This window comes from Mesitornis unicolor, unplaced genomic scaffold, assembly GCF_000695765.1.
Source record: "Mesitornis unicolor isolate BGI_N332 unplaced genomic scaffold, ASM69576v1 scaffold10650, whole genome shotgun sequence".
In the NCBI taxonomy this organism is placed as follows: Eukaryota; Metazoa; Chordata; class Aves; order Mesitornithiformes; family Mesitornithidae; genus Mesitornis; species Mesitornis unicolor.
In genome coordinates, this window is record NW_010157621.1 from 1 (window position 1) to 20,381 (window position 20,381).

At 39.8% G+C, this 20,381-nt stretch overlaps 1 protein-coding gene across 1 annotated transcript in view; it reads left to right on the top strand.

The window, feature by feature from the left end:
* The first annotated feature begins 453 nt into the window (after nt 1–453).
* Nucleotides 454–20,381, top strand: part of ZSWIM8 (zinc finger, SWIM-type containing 8) — a 61,168-nt gene continuing 41,240 nt past the window's right edge. Inside the window, 1 exon segment of the mRNA XM_010180778.1 lies at nt 454–631. Within this exon segment, the coding sequence (XP_010179080.1) occupies nt 454–631 (178 nt within the window).

Here is a 20,381-nt window from a genome sequence, read left to right on the forward strand (position 1 = left end):
CCCAGCGGGAGCCCCGGAGAAGGAAACCGGCCCCTTCCCTCGTCTTCTAGCGCCGGGGCCGCCGGCGTCGGAAGCCTCCAGACCCTCGGTGGCCGGCAGGCACCTGTCCCGCCTGGAGGCAGCTCTCCCAGACTAACCAACCCCACTCCGCCTCAAGTACATTTTGTGGACATAAGCATTTTTTAAACTTTTTAAAGAACTTGTTTGGTGGTTTGGGTTTTTTGTTAATTTTTTTTTCCTGGAATTTTTGCCAGCTTCCCCTTAGTTCTGATTTCCTGCTTCTCCCACCTCAGACAGCGCTGGCTCTGTTTTTCCTGGTACTCTAGTATGGGGATCGGATTGAAACTGGGATTTTAAGTGTTGCAGGGAGCCCTCAAGTCCATCCACCTGTTAAAAGTGAGCAGTGCTGTTTCTGTGTTTCTTCTTTTCCCCCCACGTTGCCTGTCGGATGTGATGGAACTCATGTTCGCGGAGTGGGAGGACGGGGAGAGGTTTTCATTTGAAGACTCCGATCGCTTTGAAGAAGACTCTCTTTGTTCCTTCATCTCTGAGGCTGAGAGCCTTTGCCAGAACTGGAGAGGATGGAGGAAGCAATCGGCTGGACCCAATTCTCCCACTGTCAAAATGAAAGGTGAGGTCACCCGGTTTCATTGGAATGCTCTTTGGACTCCTGGGAGTTGTGGGGAAAGGTGGGATCGGTGGGTGAGGAGAACTGCAGGAGTGTCACAGGTGCAAAGAGAAGTCACTTGTAGGATCATTGTCAGGATAATTTTTTACAAAAGATTGAAAGCGTACTGGGGATCTTAAGACAGGACTGGTTTTTGGGTGAGTTTTCACCTGCATGTGCTCTGTAGTATTGTAGTGCTGCTTTCTGAGTAGATTTTCTGGGCTTACTCTTGGAAATCTGATAACAGTTTTCTATAAACAGACTACACTGTTGGTTGGGAATAACTACATAGGTTCCTGCTTGCTTTGATTGAAATACACTAAGGTTTCACAGAGGTTTTTGTAACTGCTATAAGACTACTCATGTAGAGGCATGTAAGCCATCATTATATAGAGCAGCCTGTTTTCCTTGTCTGTTTCTTCATATTTCTGGTTTTTTTCTAGTAAATTAGCAAACTAACTTTTGTGGTAGTAGAGCAAGAGGGCCTTAGGACTGTCGCAAAGAAGTAGGCAAACCACAGTGTCTGCTTCACGAGTTGTTATATTTCCTTTCTTTCGATAGTAACTTCTTTTTAATAGCAGACAGGAAAATAGATAACTTTAAAAAAATCAAACAAAGAGTGAATAGATATATGATAGCTTTAAATAATTTTATTTTCTGAAGTGAAACATGATTTCCTTTTTATCCTGATGCATCTTGACCCTAGAATTCAGGTGGCATTTACACCAAGGAGAGCCAGACCTGCAGTTAACAGAAATTACACAAGCCCTTTCTACTCTTTCTTTCATCTCTTTTCTTTTCTTTCAATCCAGTGGCAGTACTTTTCGTGTTATTGCTGACCTTCGTGACCATCAGCTGCCTCATTAATATCTCCCTATCTGGAACTGCAGGACTTCATTTTCTTCTGAATGTTGGCCTTACATGAACAGAGAATGCAATTTATATTGAACGGTGCTGAAATCTGGCTGTGTTATGTTATGGACAAATGGCCACTTGTCCCTGGATTAGAACCAGGAAGCACACTTTGCATTCACAGAATCACAGAATCACAGAACGTTAGGGATTGGAAGGGACCTCAAAAGATCATCTAGTCCAATCCCCCTGCCGGAGCAGGAACACCCAGATGAGGTTGCACAGGAAGGCGTCCAGGCGGGTTTTGAATGTGTCCAGAGAAGGAGACTCCACAACCTCTCTGGGCAGCCTGGTCCAGTGCTCTGTCACCCTCACTGAGAAGAAGTTTCTTCTCAAATTTAAGTGGAACCTCCTGTGTTCCAGCTTGTGCCCATTACCTCTTGTCCTATCATTGTTTGTCATCGAGAAGAGCCTGGCTCCATCCTCGTGACACTCACCCTTTAAATATTTATAAACATGAATGAGGTCTCCCCTCAGTCTCCTCTTCTGCAAACTAAAGAGAGCCAGCTCCCTCAGCCTTTCCTCATAAGGGAGATGCTCCACTCCCTTGATCATCTTTGTAGCCCTACGCTGGACTCTCTCCAGCATTAACCGTAGGCTTTCCAGAACAACTTAAGCTTAAAGTTTTTAATAAATTTGAGAACTGTCTCTAGTCCTAGGTTTGTAACTGTCTGTGTCTCTTGAATAGTCAGGATTAGACTTGAGGGTAGGATGGAAACTTTAAAAAAAACTGACCCAAAACAAGAGCAAGAGACAGAAATGCTGACTAGGTATCCAGGTTGGATAGCTCTCTTGGATCCTGCAGCCAGGACACGTTGGTTTTGGTATCAACATTCAACTGGTGTAAAGAAAGGGAACAGTGTGGGCGTTGTGTTTTTTAAAGCTGTGAATCCTGAGAAGTAGAAATAAGCGTTGGGCACAAGGCAAAGCATATAAACTTCATGTTTTGCTTTGAGCCTTGGTGCGTATGTTAACTCGCTGGAAATGAGCTGAAGTTTTGAAAACATACAGCTGTGGGAAGTAAGACATTGCTAGTTTGGCGGAGGTGTGTGAAGCTGGTTTGTACAGATCTACAGGTCAAAATGGTGTTTGAAAAAGTGGTTGTTTTTGTTAAACTTTGAGATGCTTTTAGCTGACTCCTCTCCACTGGTTCAGTGTATCATTGTGTGTTTTTCTGGGTCTTGGCCTAGTTCCTTTAGCTCTCTTGGCGGAATTAAAAGCAAGCAGCAATTGCTCTCTCTGCTGTCGTTCACTTGTTGCGTTAAAATGAAAAATCACTTCAGTAGATTGTGCATGTTTGTAATCCCCAGTCTCTTTCGTGACATGAAAAACACAATAGCTAACATTGTTGTTGTGATAATTGTCATTAGTTACACCATATTGAGATGTTGCTGTTCTGGGTTCTGCAGATCTGCATTGGCAAGGGTTGTTTTGTTTGTACTTGCTTCGTATTTTTTAGGTTTTACCTGTAGAGAGACTTAATTCCTTTGTCCAAAAGTTTTACTTTAACAAGAGAGACATTCTGAAAGGATACTGTTGACTGCTTTAAAGGCATTTGCTGGCAATTCCCAGGGTCTGGTCAGAGTTATTTTGAGAAGTATGTGAACATGGCTTTGCTGCCTAAATAATTATTTATCCACTCTATGAAGTCACATATGATATTACCAACATGGAACACTTGCAAGGACCAGGAAGTCTGGTCTGATGAGGGATCTGTCATCATCTGGGATCTCCTTGGATTTCAGAACTCCTCTACCAGTTTAATTATTTTTAGCACCTCTTTTTGACAGTGTTTTTGTAGTCAGAAAAAAACAGTTTGTATTGAGATCTTAATGGATCCTGAAGTTGTCAGTTGTAGCGAGTCTTCCAAAATGTGTTCATTGCGAGTTGAGCAGTGTGTTTTTATTTCCACAGTTTGCCGTTTTGCAGTGGCCTGTGGTGCAGTTGCCTATGCAAACAAAAATGAGGTTGGACACTGAGTTCTTCGGTGTTAAATGCTAAAGGGAAAACAAGAGGAACTATATTCTGTTAGCCTTTTCCTCCAGTTTGGATCTCAGCCTGTGTTTTGGTTTGGAATCAGCCAGACAAGTTATGTAATAGAAGGGATTTCTAGCTTTTTCAGTTGTTTTGGGTTTGTCCTTCTGAGCTTCCAGTTCTTCAGTAATTAGTTCAAAAATAATCCCCCTGGGACTGATGGGAGTGCTGTTGGCTCGGGAGTCCTCCTCTTAAACAGACAGCTACCCGCACACACCCCAGCTATGGCTTTCTTGCTTTTTGCAACGTTTTATTTTGTTCTTGGATATTTTTAATATTATGATTCTGCTTCCTGCAAATTGAACAAAAAGGCTCAGGGTAGCTCATTACAAACTTACGCAGTATTTTCTGCCGAGGGTCACCAAAAGGTTGAGTTAGAAACTTGTCAGTCAGCCCATGAGCTTGCTAGAAAGTTGCTGAAAGGTGGAGGAAAAGTGTCTGAGTGTCTCTAATATGATCCTTGGAAAGGAATTCTGTATAAAATCAGGTATCTTGAGTAGTTACATCAGAAAAATAGAACTGCAACTGGTTGGGTTTCCCTCATTTGATCTTCAGTGTGGTAAAGTGCTCTTATAGTCCTCTTGTATTACTTTATAGAAAGGAGTTTTGTCTTTAAATGTACAATTGCTAACGTGAAGGAGGAGTGTGCCCACTCTATGGATGTCCTTAGATTTTGAAAGTGCTCTTGATCTGCACTGATTCACCTGTACTGAAATTCCAGAGGAAACATCAGCAATGCATGTTGTTTTGGAGAATACCAAGAGCCCGTTCATAATTTTGAACGTTTACTTTAGAAATCTCTTGTTCTTGTGTTAGACTGCCTTGAGTGCTTGTTTTACCTCTTGTCTTTTCATTTTGAATGAGGTAATGCGTGTAACTGATATTTGGCCATTGCCTGTATACGTCACTGGTTGGAAGCTCTCAGCTGTGCTGGACGGGCAGGGGATCCGGTACTGGGGTTAAGGTGAAGGGGTGTTTTGAAGAACAATGTCTCTGCAGAGTATTTAAAGAGTGGGTAGATGAGGTACTTAAGGATATGGTTTAGTGGGTAGGCAGGAACGGTTGGACGTGATGATCTCAGAGGTCTTTTCCAACCGAGCGATTCTGTGTGTGATTCTGTGTGTATTCAGAACCATCTCATTCCCTGACTTGGTTTGTGGTTCTGACTCGCTTTCTTCCCTATCAAATGACATTTCGCCAATTTGATACCTTTCTACCAGTGAGTGCACCCCCTTGCCTTTTCTCCACTTTTGTGGACAGTCCTTTTTTCCCCAGAAACCATTGAGAACGCCATTCCGATCCTTTCATTCCCCTTGCCACTTCTTAAAACAGTTGTACTTTTCATTGGCAATTGAAAAAGTCATGTTTCTGCAGATGTTTTATCAATTATCTTCACAGAAGGATTTTTATGACAGAAGTCTTAAGAGTAAATATTCAAGTAAGCTCATTATCTCTCCAAACCCACTGTAGCTTTGTTTCTTCTTGAAAGCTTCTAAAGCCCTTTCCCACCCTTAGTCCTTTCTATTTCACAGTTTCTGAAGCATAAATGTTTACCAAACACTTAAGAAGTTGCCATAAATACTGTAGGATTGCTAAATAGTGTGTTCACATTATTTTTGCTCATTTTGTATTTATTAATTCATACCAGCTTCTTCTGGAAGCGTGCTGATGAGTTGTGTTGAAACTATTTTCAATAGGCAGCTAGTGAGAAAGTTTGCTTGTTTATTTTCTTTCCTTTATTGTAAGCTTGAGCCATTGCATACTGTATTGCAAAATCTCCTCATGCTTAAGAAAGAATTCATGCAGGCAGTGATCTCCTAGAAAACGTTCTCGTTATCCAGCCCCAGACAGTTTATGCTCTTCCAAACTGTTAAGAGTGTAGAAATTAACGTGCCTCAAAAATACAAGCCTTAGAGAGAGGGAATCATTGGCAGAGAGTAGACAGAGCCTGAGGTGAGGGTATGATCAGTTTAGAGACAGCCTGACCAAAGTCTGAGCTGTGTCTGCGCTGGTAAGATGACAGTGACTGATTTTCATGAATTTACATGGACAAATTAAAAATGGCTTGGAGAGCAATGCTCCTTCCTGAGGATTGCCAGTAACTATTTAATAAGTTAAAATTAGGCCTTGCTCAGGTAGTACTTGCAGAAGACAGCAGGAGAAACTCTGAAATTGATAGTGTGCTCTTTGGACTCTTGTTCTTTTCGGAGATGAGTTTTGGTGTCATTCAAAGGGTGTCTGCTCCTTGAGCCTGGTGAAGCTGGAAATGAAGACTGTGGTTGCTGCTGGTTTGTTACTGACTGTTACTGTTTTACAAAGTTGCAATTGATTTTTTTTTTCCCTACTTTATTTGTGCCTCTGTTTTAAGAGGGAGATTATGTCATCAACTCTTTCTTCTGCGAGGTACAGTTGTAATACATCTTGTTTGCTGTAGTTATTAATTTAGTACAACAGCTGACAAATCTGGTTTAGCCCAAATATATGTTAGAATATGTCCACATTCACTAATAATTTTAAAAACCCAAAACTAACTGTTGAGCAAAAGTATTGTATAGCTCCCTTAAAATTTAAAAATATAAATATTTGTGAGAAGATGTCACAAACACTTATGAAATAAGCAGAGATCAGCTGTCAAAAGAGTAAAGGTAATGTGAAAGTGAAGGCTTCGCTGCTAGTAGAAAACAGGTTTCTCTATATCTTCTTACCCTAGGAAATTAATTTCTCCTGCTTTTGTACCCTGTTCCATAGTGGCTGGTGGCATTAACTTGCTGTATAGCAGAAGTTCAAGTTAAGGAAAGGACTTACTGGGTTGTAATACAAGGTGCAAAGAGGACATTGGTTCATTAGAGCTGACGACACCACGGAGAAGCTCTAGAGACAGTCATTTATCAAGGTTGATTGGCATAATGAAATGCACTGCTTCAGAGCTGGGATGGAGGTTTCAGGAACTGTGTAGCAGTTTCTGCTAAACAAAAAGGTGGCTTCATGACAGTGTTATCTCTGTCGTTGAATGACTCTCACACATTTGTCTCTTTTGCATTTTCCTGTGCCTTTCTGAGGTAACTGAATGTGTGTACCCCTCTTCAGAAATCAGTACTGGAGAAGCCACATAAAGAATCTCTCAGGAAAAGATGCTTTTTTTAATACTGAGATTTTAAATGACCAATCCAGTTTTAACTCTGTTGTAGTTGCCTGACCTCTTCCTTTAGATAAGCTTCTCTTCACCTCACAAGAAGCCTTGCACATTCTTTCAATGGTCCATCTTTCTCCTAGGAAATGTCTTGTCTGCTGAAAAATGTCTTACTTTCTCCTGTCTCATCTTTATACTGATCTTTCTTCCTGCTTTCCATGGGTTTTTCTTTTTGTGTTTGTGTTCTCCTCCCTTTCACCTTGAGGAGATCCCCGTGTTGCTGAATGACCAGAGATCACTGAAGCTCTATTTGCATATCAGGCTGACTGAAGGGTTGTTCTTCTCTAAGGCATGTTTCCCCCTGGGAAGCAAGGAGAAGGATTCAGGTTTGATCCTAGACTCTGAATTGTGCTCTTCCTTTGTTTCCTATCCCTTTCTGTATCTCCCCTTCTCTGTATCTCCTGTTCTTCATTGCTAAAAAGTGGGGTTTATTTTTATCTGTTTATTTTTTACCTGTAGGTAACTAGGTCTGTCCTGAGGTAAGAACAAATTGAAGACAAAACATCTCAGGATTTCTCTCAAGCTACACTTCAGGTTTCAAGTATGTCATTATCTGGGCAAATGTAATTCTACAGTGAAATGCAAGTATCTTTTGATCATTGAGTATTTTACTCAGGATAATGCTTGTTAAAACAGCCTTTTCTTTTCATGCTGAAAAGTTTATTTTTTTCCATGCCTAGAAGTATTGCTTATGTCACTTTTTTTGAATGCTACCACCAAAACATGTTTTCTTTGTTAAATTAATGCGTTTGAATCCTGATGCGATCTGGTGCTGTAGGCAGGAAGAGCAAGCAGGAAACTAATTTTGTTTGTCTTGCAGCCACCACGGAGTGTATTTTACCAGGATAATCCTTGTTAAAACAGCCTTTTCATGCTGAAAAGTTTATTTTTTTCCATGCCTAGAAGTATTGCTTATGTCACTTTTTTTGAATGCTACCACCAAAACATGTTTTCTTTGTTAAATTAATGCGTTTGAATCCTGATGCGATCTGGTGCTGTAGGCAGGAAGAGCAAGCAGGAAACTAATTTTGTTTGTCTTGCAGCCACCACGGAGTTTTGTGCTTTGAGCTGTGCCCCCTCTGGGTACATGGGGTCACCCATCAGCAAAGCAGTGGGGAATCAAACTGGAAAAAAAAAATTCCTACAGCTTCTTGACTGTTGCTGATAAAGGCCAGGAGCAAAAGAGAACAGTTTGGGTTTTTTTGTTCTGGTAGATTATAAAACGTGTAGGAGAAGATGTAATTCCTGCCCTGATGAAAACCTTGGAAAAATTTAAATTAGAGCTTGGTTACTTTCATGATGCATCTTCATTTCTACGCAGATTACTCAGTTTCAGTACCTGCATTTTCTGGGCCTGCCTTTTGGTAATGTCCTACAGCATGGTGAATCTTTGTGACTCTTCATTTGACCATTAGAGATTTTATTTGATGGAAGTGACAGGAGACTTCAAAAACCCAGGCAGGTTTGTTCAGCAGATGGAGGTGTCCTCGTAGCTTCATGAATTACGTTGTGCTGTTGTCAGTCCATGCTCCTCTAACTCTGCTTTGGTGTTGCTTCCAGTCCTAATACAGTGGGATGATCTGTGCGTTTGAAGAGCCATCAGTTAAATGTGATTTAATATGCAAGTTTACAGCTTTGGAGTTCTAGTTCGTTTTCAGGAACAGCAGTGAAGCCATAACATAACCAGCACCTTTTGTACAGTCTCTATTTATTGTGGCTTTAGTGAGAAAAGAAGTGAGCTGATCTGATGAAGGAAAAGCTGCTTTCAAATATATTCCATCCAAAGTAAAATCTATTCTGTGTATAAGCTGTGGAAGTAAAACTCCCATGTTGACTTGTGGCCAGGCCCTTGTTTTCCTCTCTGAAGTAGTACATACTCCAGTCAACGTCTGTTTTGCAGCATTTGTGTAATGACTATGGTGAAGTTCATTTTCAAGCAAACGTAAATTCGGTTATTTCAGTTACTATGAAAAGTTGGTAGAAGATCAGACATGGTTTAGGTACTCAAATGATTTTTTTTTTTTTAGGGTAACTAAGAAAGTTGCTTTTTGTATAGCCTAGTTAATGAACCTTTGCTTGGTTATGAAGTCTAGGTTTTTAAAATAGTTAAGTTACCCTGCTAGCAACCGAGTATAGCAAAGGTGACCTTACATGTTTTTGATCTTACATAGAATTGAAGGGAAAGGTGTATGTATTAATGTTAGTCTGGTGATTAGGAGAGAGCTTTCTTGTCCATATCAAGTTCTTGATAGTCGTGTTGCTGACTAATATAATTTTTACGAGTGTGCTGAGGAAAGGATATGAAAGCAGATATAAGGAATTAAGGAAAAAAGTGAATGGCAAGGATCATAGGCAAATCTTTTAAACAAAAAAAGAAAAAAAAAAACCCTCTTCCTCCCCCAGTAGATCTTTGAGGGAACAGAAATGGACATCAGTGATTTGAACAACATCTCTTATGTCTGCTATAAAATTGGGAGCAGACACCATTGCCTCTTAATTGTCTGGTGTCCTAGTTACTATACAGGACTTTGTTCCAGAGGAGGAAAGGAATGCACAGCTTCAGAAGATGTTTTACATACTTTAATGAACTTGTGGAGTAAATACTTGGCTATTTAGAATATCTGTAATTAGGTTTTTTTTGCTTTGTTTTGTTTTTATATCTTTGAGTAACATTTCCAAAGAGTCAAACCCAGTTTATTCTTTAGTTCTTGAAGTGCAAGAATGTCTGTGAGATTTCACTGCTTTTTTTAGAACAGCAACTTTTTTGTCACCTTTCTAATTGTAAGACTATAAAGCAGTTACGAGAGTAATTTAGTATAGAGTGATGGCTAGAAGTTAATCAACTTCATTTTAATGCACTTTGTCTGTGTTAATCTCTTTCCTCCCTCCTGTCTTGTGACAGGCTTCCAAATGCTCCAGAAGTAAAATTCAAAGCACATGTGTATCAGCTAGCTAAAATATAAGGCCTAGAATGTTTTTTAAGATTAAAAAGCAGTGATGCATAATATACAAAAGATTTGAAATACTGGTTCTAATCAGAAAATCCCATATGATACATTTCTAAGTTACCGCCTCTGAACCTGTGTAGTCTAGAGCTGTAAGTATAGGGTTACCAACAAGAAGATTTTCATACTTCTCATAATGTGTGTGGTTTTTGATGCATCCTGTGATAAAAGAAATATTACCCAGAATGTGTCTGCAAGTAATAAAAGCCTTTACAGGAAGGCATTCATGGGGTGACTTGTTGAAGCAGTGGGCAGGTGAACACCTGGGCCACCAATTCTGGCTTCCTCATCTGTTCAGAGAGATTAAAAATTTAAGCATGTGATGATCATTCTTTCCATCCAGAAATACTCGTAAACATGGGTAATTCATTGCTGGAGATCTGAAAACACCAGCGTTTTAAAATCCAATTAGTTTGGTTATTTTTTGTTTGGTTTGTTTGTTTTTTGTTTGTTTGCGGTTTTTGTGGTTTTGTTTTGTTTTGTTTTTCTTCCAGATAAACTAGTGGGAAAAATTAATTGCAGCTTTTCTGTTCATTAGGCTTGAGATCTCTAAAGATGTTCCCTGTGAGCATGTCTCCCCAGCCAGAACTAAAGAATGGGAAAAATGAAGTGAATGTAGCCAAGTTACTACCTGAACTCTGTTTTAGATATATTCGTTAAAACAATGTCTGTGTGCAGCCAGGCCGTTCTTACTGGCATCTTCACAATGTATGTGAGAGAACAAGATTATTCCTTGAAGTACAGAAAGGTTTGCTGAACCTGTGAGTACTGACTGTTGTATGGCCTTATGCAATCTGTCCATTTCTTGTTTCTCGTCTTTGTAGGACTTAGGTTTGCTGTTCTCAGTATATGCTTACATTTGCCTGACTTCGTGAATCACAGATTGTGGTTCTCAAGACTTAGTAGCTTGATGATGGCTTGAACGCCCAAGTTCTATGCTTTTAGGAAACACTGATTGCAGATGTAAAAATTATTGGTAAATATTTGACATTTAAGCTTCATGGTAGTCCTGCTGGTGGGCTAGTATGTAATTAACAGGTGTACAAATGAAATGACAACTTTTTCTGAGTATCTGATGCCTTTGTGAAGTCTATGGGGCATCATTTAGTGATTCTCTTGAGCTGTTTACAGTTCCTGCTGCATATTGTGTGTAATTCCATTTGCTACCTCGTATTTAGGTCAGTAAATGCTGAGATGGGAGAAAAAGGGAAATGCAGCTGTAAATTTGATCACAGAATCACAGAACGTTAGGGATTGGAAGGGACCTCAAAAGCTCATCCAGTCCAATCCCCCTGCCGGAGCAGGAACACCTCGATGAGGTTACACAGGAAGGCGTCCAGGCGGGTGTTGAATGTCTGCAGAGAAGGAGACTCCATAACCTCTCTGGGCAGCCTGTTCCAGTGCTCTGTCACCCTCACTGAGAAGAAGTTTCTTCTCAAATTTAATTGATTACCAGAGCTAGTTAGATGGGCCAGGTGAAAGTATTTGTAACATACCTGCATGTAACTTAAACACACATGGCTTGAAGATGAGGTGATCTGACAAGGTGATTTGACCCAGGATGCCTTTGGAAGTTTTTGTTGACTAATGAATTGCATTTAAAGCAGTAGTGCGTGGGGTCAGCTAAGGTGTTTATCCTACTCAGAGACTGTAAGTTAGTTTTCCTGGGCTAGTTATGAGCACCAAGACTTCTGTGGACATTTTCAGAAGATGGTTGACTTCGCTCCGGTCTTGTGATGTTGGTGAGATATTGGGAGATATGCATTTATCTAAGCAAATTAATGTAATGGACTATAGTTAATCAGTGCCTCACAATTTTTCACAGCTTTTGTTGTTATTTTTGTGCACTGAAGATGAATAGACATACTTTTTATTAGTTGCACCTCTGTAAAAATTCTGTAGCTGTCTGCCCGATTCATATATTCCTTGGTACCCAGTTTTGTTTCTCTCTTTTTGTTCTCTCTATAGGTCTCATCTCTAGGTGATGAGGGGGAAATGGAAGAGAATTTATTTCTTGTTAGGGAGGAACTTCAACTGTAGGATACCAGAAATTATCACTCTGTAACCTCCCATAAAGCCATAGACCTGGGGTTAGTTTTGGGGAGATTTTTACAAAACCAAAGGAGATAAAAATAGGAGTCAGGTAAGATTTTTTTCAAAAAGCATTTAGGTACCTTACTACTTTTGACTCCTCTCTATGAAACAGATTTTTAAACCCCTGATGGTTTCCCGTTTGGTGATAATAAGAGGTGGTATCATCTTTTAGTTCCTGATAGATGTTTAATTATTTTGTTTACCATAGAGGTGAGGATGCCTCATCCTAGATCTGTTCTTTTCAGACAATAACTTACCCAGCAGCTCCAACAAAATTGACCTGATCTCATTCTGATATACTCGGTAATGCAGCTCTTCAGTGTTTGCCAGTGCATTTGTTTAGAGGCCAAGTGATACTGCTCTGGGATTTAGACACAGGAAAAAAGCTGGTTAGAGATTAATTTTGCATGTAATGCTTAAGGCTGGATACTAGTGGTACAGAGCAGCACATTAAATAGTAGAGGTTGCATGGTGTTTTGTATGACTTCCTTTTGGTGTTTGAAAACATATCAATACTTCTTGATATAGATTGATGTTCCACTGTGATGCAGTCTGACTTTTTGATTTGTGTTTATGCTCCATCAACTGCATTCAGAAAAATACCTGGTCTCTGTTGGTCTTTATAGCTTGTTTGGGTTTGGTTTAATTTCTTTTCATTGTCCACTGGGGATAATTTTGAATTCTGAGCTTTTAAAGCACCATGCATGGGGCAGAGGTGGGAATAACTGGCAGCACTGAGCCTTGCTTTCAGGAAATGGGAGCTGTTTGATGTCTGTGCTCTGAATGCACAATCCTGGTTATGCAGTGTGCTTTCTGCATGGGGCGAGAGAGCGAGGAGTAACAGGGCTGGGGAAATGACTTGCCTGAAGCTGATCTGCTTCGTCAGCTGTAGAGTTATTCTGAATGCAAGCTGCCCAATTTGTCATGAAACCTTGGCCAGCACTGGCATGAATACAGTGTTTTGTAGCACTGTCTGTCTTGCTTTACGAAAACCTGCTGTTCATTTTATGATTTTGAACAGCTGTCAGTTACTTGCCCAGGCTGCTCTTTTTTTGAAATGAATTCTTTTTTTAGGGAGGGAAATGAAAGGGTGTTTGGATTAAGAATTTTCTTGTCTGAATTTCCAGAGGAGGTTATCGAGCTGTGAATGCTGCATTGCCTACCTAGTGCTGCTGTTACAGTTGTGGGATCATAATCATGTCAGTGGGTGAAAGTTGAGAAAAGAGTTTGCTGGCATTTTGCTCTTGAGATGCAGAGTTTATGAATAGTCAAATAGATCTCATCTGGCATAAGGCAGCAATGTAACATCGAATACTCTGGTTTCATCAGCACAGCCCTGTGCAGAAGACTTTCACAGTTGTTTCATAGAAGAAGCAATAGAGTTAAATGGAAAACACACCTTTCCATTCTGATACGGTTGTGGCTTGTGTTTGGAGAGGTTCTGACGTTTGCTCAGAGCAGATTTTTTCTGTAGGTACGTTGTACATGTTTGCAATAAAATCCTATGTGAACCACGAGGCAGGACTGCAGTGACTAGCATCCTAGGTATTTGAGTTTAGTGATGGAGGAATGTACTGGTGTTTCTGTCCTGGAGTCATGAAACCAAGTAGTGGATTTTGGTTTCGTCTTTATTTCCCTTCGCACCCCCTTCAAACATCTTTTTGGTTACCAGATACAACTTGTAGCTTTCCACCTTTGCCTTGTCCTGAAGTTCTGAAGACTTGGTTCAAGTGGTTTTTTGTCTAGAGATCTGGTTTCTAATATATTAAAAGTGTTGTAGCTGTTGATGCTTTAAAGACATAAGGAAGACAAGTTTGTAAGGAAAGAATGGAAATCTGTTCTTCAGCCAGCTGACCTTTGGAGTGCAGAAAAAGCTTGCAGATGAGCAGCTCTTCTTCCATCTACTAATTGCAAGAGAGCCTTTGAGGGTTATCTGCTTAGCAAATAAAATTTACGTGGGTATACTGAAACTACTTAGTCATGTTTACCAGTAGAGAAAGGAGAAATAACGCAACAGGGGTGGTTATTTTTCTTATTAACATCTCATGCTACTCTGAAGAGGGGATTCCTTCAGGTGTTTTGCCTCTGAAAGTGTTCTTGCTGATACAGGAAACTCCAGATGAAGTTGGGAGAGGTAGAAGCAAGCAACTGCTCTGAGATGGTGTATTGAGAAGTTTGCCTGCATCTTCATGTGCATTGTAGCTGCTTGCTGTGAGGAGCTGTTTCTTGCGTCATTTTCTAAAAAGTCCTGTAGCAGAAAACATGGGCCTTTTTCATCTGGCAGAGGTCTGCTCAGCAGAACTAAGCACCCCAGATTTCTCCTGGTGATGCAAATACTGCATTACTTGGTTGAATTATAATTTTTCCCTATTGAATAAGTTGTGATAAGAGTAACTATCCCCACTGGCTGTTGTTGCAGTAGGATTATGACAGATACCGATACTTTGTGGGAAGAAAGAATGTTTCTGAATAATTTTGTGGAATTTTCCAAATTAAGTTGTATTTGGATTGCCTGACAAGATGATCTGTAGCTGATCTGGCAGTCAGAGGATGTTGAATTGACTCCCCATGTGTCCCAAGTTCTCATCCAGTGTGGCACCGGGCTGAGTGATCTGACTCTTAGGGAAGAAGTCTCATTTGGAGAGAGAGTGGGGAGAAAAATGAACCATTTCCCAAAAAGTCTCTAGAAACTCAGGGAGAGTAAATGCTGCATGTATCAGTGTGTGCTGTGCAGGCTAATGTAAGAACTCTACTGATTCATCTGTGTCTGCTTGCTTGTTTCAACATTGTTCTAGCTTTAAAAGGAGGGACACTGGGAACTCGAGCATCTCAAAGAAAGCCTTTCTGGAGTTAGATTGTGACCACGATCAGACGGCAGAAGAAGGTTTTGCTACTGGTAGAAGGTTTTTGCTGACAGGAAGAAATTAATGGGATGGCTGTGGGATTTTTGGCATACTCTTACTGGTTTAAACTCATAGTGGGTTAGGACTCTTGGACTTTACACACACCTCAGGCATCTTCTGTGTTTCAGTTCCCTGATCAGTTACTGCTTAGCATTATAAAGCCTTACCGACTTTCTTGTAGGGCTTTTTTTATGCCTCATGAAACTTGGTGGAAGTGTTACCAGGAGTTTGCATAATACTCAAACACTTTGATTTAAAAGATGTAACTTTAAAAATAAGAACAAAAAGATAAAATACTTTTAAACTCAGTCTAATATTGAAACAGCAGGAGTTGAGCTGAGCATGTGGGATGCCTCTTCTGTTAGGTGCTCAGATTCTTTAACAAAAATTGTTTTGGGATGTGGTCTCTATGCTTGATGTTAGCACAATGATGGTGCCGTATCTCCACAGATGAGCAAAGTTACACCAACTGGTTTTTGTTTGTTTGTGGGATTTTTTTAAAGCTCTGTACACATGCAGAGAGTGGGTTGAGTTTGTCATAAAATGGATTTGTCAGAAATGTTCTGTTTAATAGTTCAGATGACCCGAAGGGGAGCTGCAAGCCTTAACAGGTTTAAAACTACTGGCACATCAAAAAACCCCTCTACTCGTCCACCCCAAATCCACAATGTGATTTATTACTGTGTTCTGCAAATCCACAGAGCTTGTGTACAAAACAAAAAAATAGTATTATTTTTTTAATCTTTTTATATATTTTAGGGTCTGCCTTATAGAAGAAAGTAATTTTTGCTTCCTAAAATGTCTTATTCACGGAGACAGAATTCATGGTGTCAGGATATGGTCATGCAGTGAGCCAAATAATATGTTTCTCTTGTTTTAAAGGGAAATGTAAATACAGCAACAAAAAGATAGTTTGAGATGTTAAAGACTTTGACTTACCTGTATGAGATGTTTGTGATATAGTGTTAAGCAATTTTCAGAAATCAGGTTTTTGACTCTGTGCTGTGGCTTTTGCTGTAGGTGTCAGAGGCTTTTGGGGTCAATGGGACACCATCCTGTGATAAAACTAACCTTTCTGCATTAGATTAAAACACCAAAAAAAAGCCATTCTTAAAATGTTGTTGTAGTGGTTGTAACCAGTTTGTCAGTTAAGCACAAAGCCTCCAATTCTGGACTGTAATCTACCCATGTGGGATTTGTATTTTTAATGTTTTTTGGCTATTAATCTCATCAGTCTTATCCAGTAAATGCTAATGAGAAACTTCAGTTACTTATTCGTCGTCTTAACTGTTTTGTACATAAAAATGTCATTCTCTGCCCTGCCTTTCTTTTTGCTTTCACTGTGATTTTATCTATCTCTGCATTTCTACCCTGTGACATTATTCTCAGTGTAATTTCACTGCTAGAGAATGGTTATGGGATCCAGATAGAGTTGCATAACGCTAGGCGGGGAAAGAAGAGGTATAAGAAAGTCTTGTAAACACAGATCCCATTAAGATTTTAATACTGTTAGTAATCTTGCAGGGGAAGTAGCAGTGGAGGAGGAGGAAGAAGACAAGAGAAGCAGACCTCTTCTGAAATTTTAAAAAAACCCCAAACATATTTAGTTGATAAGTTCCTTCCTGAGAGTTCTGCAGTATTTACGTGCAGTAAGAAGGGTAATGTGCGTATTTAACAGGTGAATTACATGGATGTGAAAATGTAACCAAGTAACCTGATAGTTCTTTTTGGTTTACTTGATCCTGTGGGCAAATCAATGGACTAGTGGTTCTAACTGAATCTTGATTTGTCCACTGGAGCATCTTGCTAGTTTGTTGTTCTCTCTAGGGCTATGTTTTCAGTTATACAAATAAAAAGTGTATATGTGTGTGTGTATTTTTTTTTTATTCTTGTGTATTGAGAATATCATCTTGCTGTACAATCCTGTTGGAGCAACCCGTATTTGTAGTTTTTCCTGTGGCTAACTGCCTGAAATACCTGATGATTGCCTTACAGTGTCCCGTCCTTGCTGGTTTTCTAATCAGTTTAGCACTTGCTAGCCCGTTGTGAGTATGTGGATGTTTTAAAGATGCAAAAACATTGAGAGAAGACAAACCCAAATGAGCCCCAAGTGAGAATGCTCCCTCCAGTCACCCTTTCTGAGCAAGCCTGATTAACAACCAATTCCTATTCTTGTCTTATCTAACCTTCCTGGTCTGTCACAGCATGTAAAAAAACTCACACAGATCAATTCCACCAAAGGCTACTCTTCTGCACTTGTTGTTGAAGCTGCCTTTCTGGATGCTGAGGTGTTTTGCAGGGAACGGGTTTGTAGTATCTGAGAACAAACAGCTGGAATTCATTCTGACTTGGTACAGTGTTCCAGTGTAAAGGGGTTGCTTATTTTCTTAAGATTGACACTACTTGAATAACTGAGGAACCACAAACATGCATCTTCGCATCGGTTTTCTTAATCTGTAAAAGAAAAATAACTACTTTTTAGCAGTACTGTGGTTTGCTTGTTTTTTACAAGGAACGTTGTGGCTTTTTCCCCTCAGTATAAGATGGCGTGGAATTATTAATCTGAAGCAGAGGAGAATGCTAATTGAAGACAGCTGGAAGTCAGCATTTTAATATTGCACTGTGTCTTCAGCTTTTCAGATGCTTCATTCTGCATGTAGGCAAGTTAGACCAGGACTGCTTGCAGGGGCAGCTCCTTGTGTCTGCTCAGCAGTCAGGGTCTGACATTGCAGGGTCTTGGTTCAGTCTTGGGTTGCCAGTTTGCCCTCAGCTTGCCGGTTTGGTTTCTTCTCTTATATTGTATCTGGAGCAAGAAAGTTCGTTGTTGGTGCCTGTTCAGTACTTGGCATGTCTGGTGGGTTGCCATAAGAGAACCCCGTAGCTCCAGTTGTGCTGGAGCAATCTGTGATGCTCTGTGTGTGACTGTGTGTGTGTGTCCACTACGAACACCACTGAGACCAGCTGTGTGATTCAAAAAGAGAGTGGGGTAATTTTTGGAAGGGAAACGAGTTCCTAACCATAAGAATCAGAATACAGGCCTGAAAGAGAGCATCCTGAGTGAGATTTTTCTTTATTATCTAATGTGTTCTATTTCATAGTCTACTCTTGGCATATGTCTAGCTAATCTTTTCTTTTAATACATGGTATTAAAGCTGCTCCAGCAGTTCACCTGTGAGCCTGTACAAGAGAAGTTTCTCATGCTGTTCTATTTAGTTTGAGCTCTTTTATCCCAAATCCTCTCTCTTCTAACTTTGGAATATTTTGACATGGGTGCTTAAATGCAAATGCTTCTTCTATTGTTTTAAGTGCTTGTATGTTATCTCTCTCTCTTCTCTTGTTTAAAATTGTTAGCTATTTCAGCTGCTTTTTTACGTTGAGTATTTAGTTCCCTTCTGGAGCCTGGTGGTTGTGGTTCAGTACTTCATGTGTTCCAAGTAAAGTCTTCACATGCTCCAAGTCTTAAAGGCACAGACTGGAGTGACTTCAGTATCTCTTCTCCTCAGACGGCAAGCTCTTCTTTTACCTCTTTGCAAGTAAAGCTATCCTGCTTGTGACTGCATCATCAAGCTCACATTTAATTATGCTTAGTCTGATTTACTCCCAAAATCGGAGTCCCAAGACTACTCAAGAAGGCTCTTAATATTCCACCATTTCTACATATTCTGTACTAGTGCATAATGGATGTGCTGTCTGAAGTTTGGGAAATTGTATGGGACAGGTGCTAGGTAACCATCTCACAGATCTGTGCTGGAAAGCCACAAGCCAGCAAGCAGACAGAGATGTACCTTTACTGGTTACATAGGCTGCAAGTGTAGTAGTTCAGCACTCATGAGGACAATCCCTTTCTGGTGACTTTGTACGGCTGTGACAGAAGACCAACCGGTGGCGGTGGCGTGTCTGGCCCATTGAATCAATTCTACTCTTAATTAAATGTCTCTTTGAAAAGAGAACTAGAGTTAATGAGCCTTGTGGGCAGAGCTTTGGATGAGAAATGCTTCTAAAGGAAGAGAAAATACCTTATTTTCAGACTTTTACAAGATGCTTCTGTTACACACCATGTGTCTTATCATCAGTTCAGAGGTGCACTTTGGTTACTTTTGAAAACACATATGTTGCTTTTTATAAGATGTTGATGATGCAGTAAAATGGAAAAGGAACAAGTAAAGAAGTTAAAGTAATAGCCTAAATATCTTGAATATAATTTATTTGAAATGAGTTAATTTTTAATTAAAAAGCTTATGTTTCCTTTTTCAATATTCACCTTGGGAGACTTCTTTTAAAAGTACATTCAGAGCATTCATCTTTCAGTGTTACAGGGTTCCAGACAAAGGTGAAGTTTTCTGATGTTTGTTGTAGAGGTTGAAGCCTAAAGGAATGTATTGCTCTGACACATACTTCTTAAAGACATCAACTGTGAGAATAGATTTCTAGAAAAGAAAAAAGAACGAGATAATAAAGTAAAACCAACAGCAGAATTTTAGAAGGAAATGTACCCCCGAAATAGAAAACAGTAAGAAACCAAATATTTCTGAAGAGCTTTGATTAAAGTATGTTACGGTTAAATGTAATGCTTGCTCTGCTTGCCCATATTTGAGAGTTCTCAGCACTTTTTGTTTCTAATGGGTATCAGAGAGAGAGTATGTCACTGACTTAAGGGGCATTTTACTGATAGGCAGTTAACTAAAATAAACCAAGCAGTACTTAAAGCACATTCTACAGTAACAAATTTCTCTTTCTATATGGCAAATCCTGTAAAAAGAAATGTGATATTTACAATTTCTTAGTTGAGATGTGTTAAACAGATTTTATAATACCCCCCCCCCCCCCCCCCCCCCACTCCTCACTTCAGCGTTTGATACCAGAAATGCTTCACTTAATTTTCTCCAGCTCCTTGTTCTGTGTATAGTTGTATTACTTTGGTCCATTTTGGACTGAAGCCAGCAGCAAAGGTGATGGAAAATGTGAGATGGGGACCAGGGATAGCTAGAAAATCAAAGCTATAGAGTTATGTCTAAGAAGAATGCAGCTTAACGTGCCATTTTTCTTAAGGTGTGTACAGCAAAGGCAAAGTGTCCTGTCTTTGGACTGTGTTTTGTCTCGTGTTGTGAGATTTGTTCACTTGCATTTGTATTTATTTGCTTGTATGTATAGTTTATTTTTAGGGACGTGTGTCAAATGAAAGTAGTGGAAATAATGTAATTGGATAACAAATACATTCAGTGCTTGGCCTAGTTGGGTTTGTTTCAGTTCCATTTAATAACTCTTTGGTATTCTCATGGCCCCTGTTTTGGTGATTATTCAGGCACTTTCTTCTCTATTTGTCTATCATGGAAACTCAATTATTGTACAGAAGTAATAATAGCTCAGTTTGAGCATGATCTGCTTTTCTGAATAACTGTTGGTTTCAACTTGTTACAGCCCACCCTATAGTAGGAAAGGTTAAGCAATGGAGCTGCACACACATTCCTGTGTCAGATAAGCCCTGCTGACACAGAAATTATCTCCACTGGTGAGCATGCATGTTTGTGTGCATAAATTGTGTTGGCTCTTTTGGGAGTGGGGTTTTTTGTTGTTTC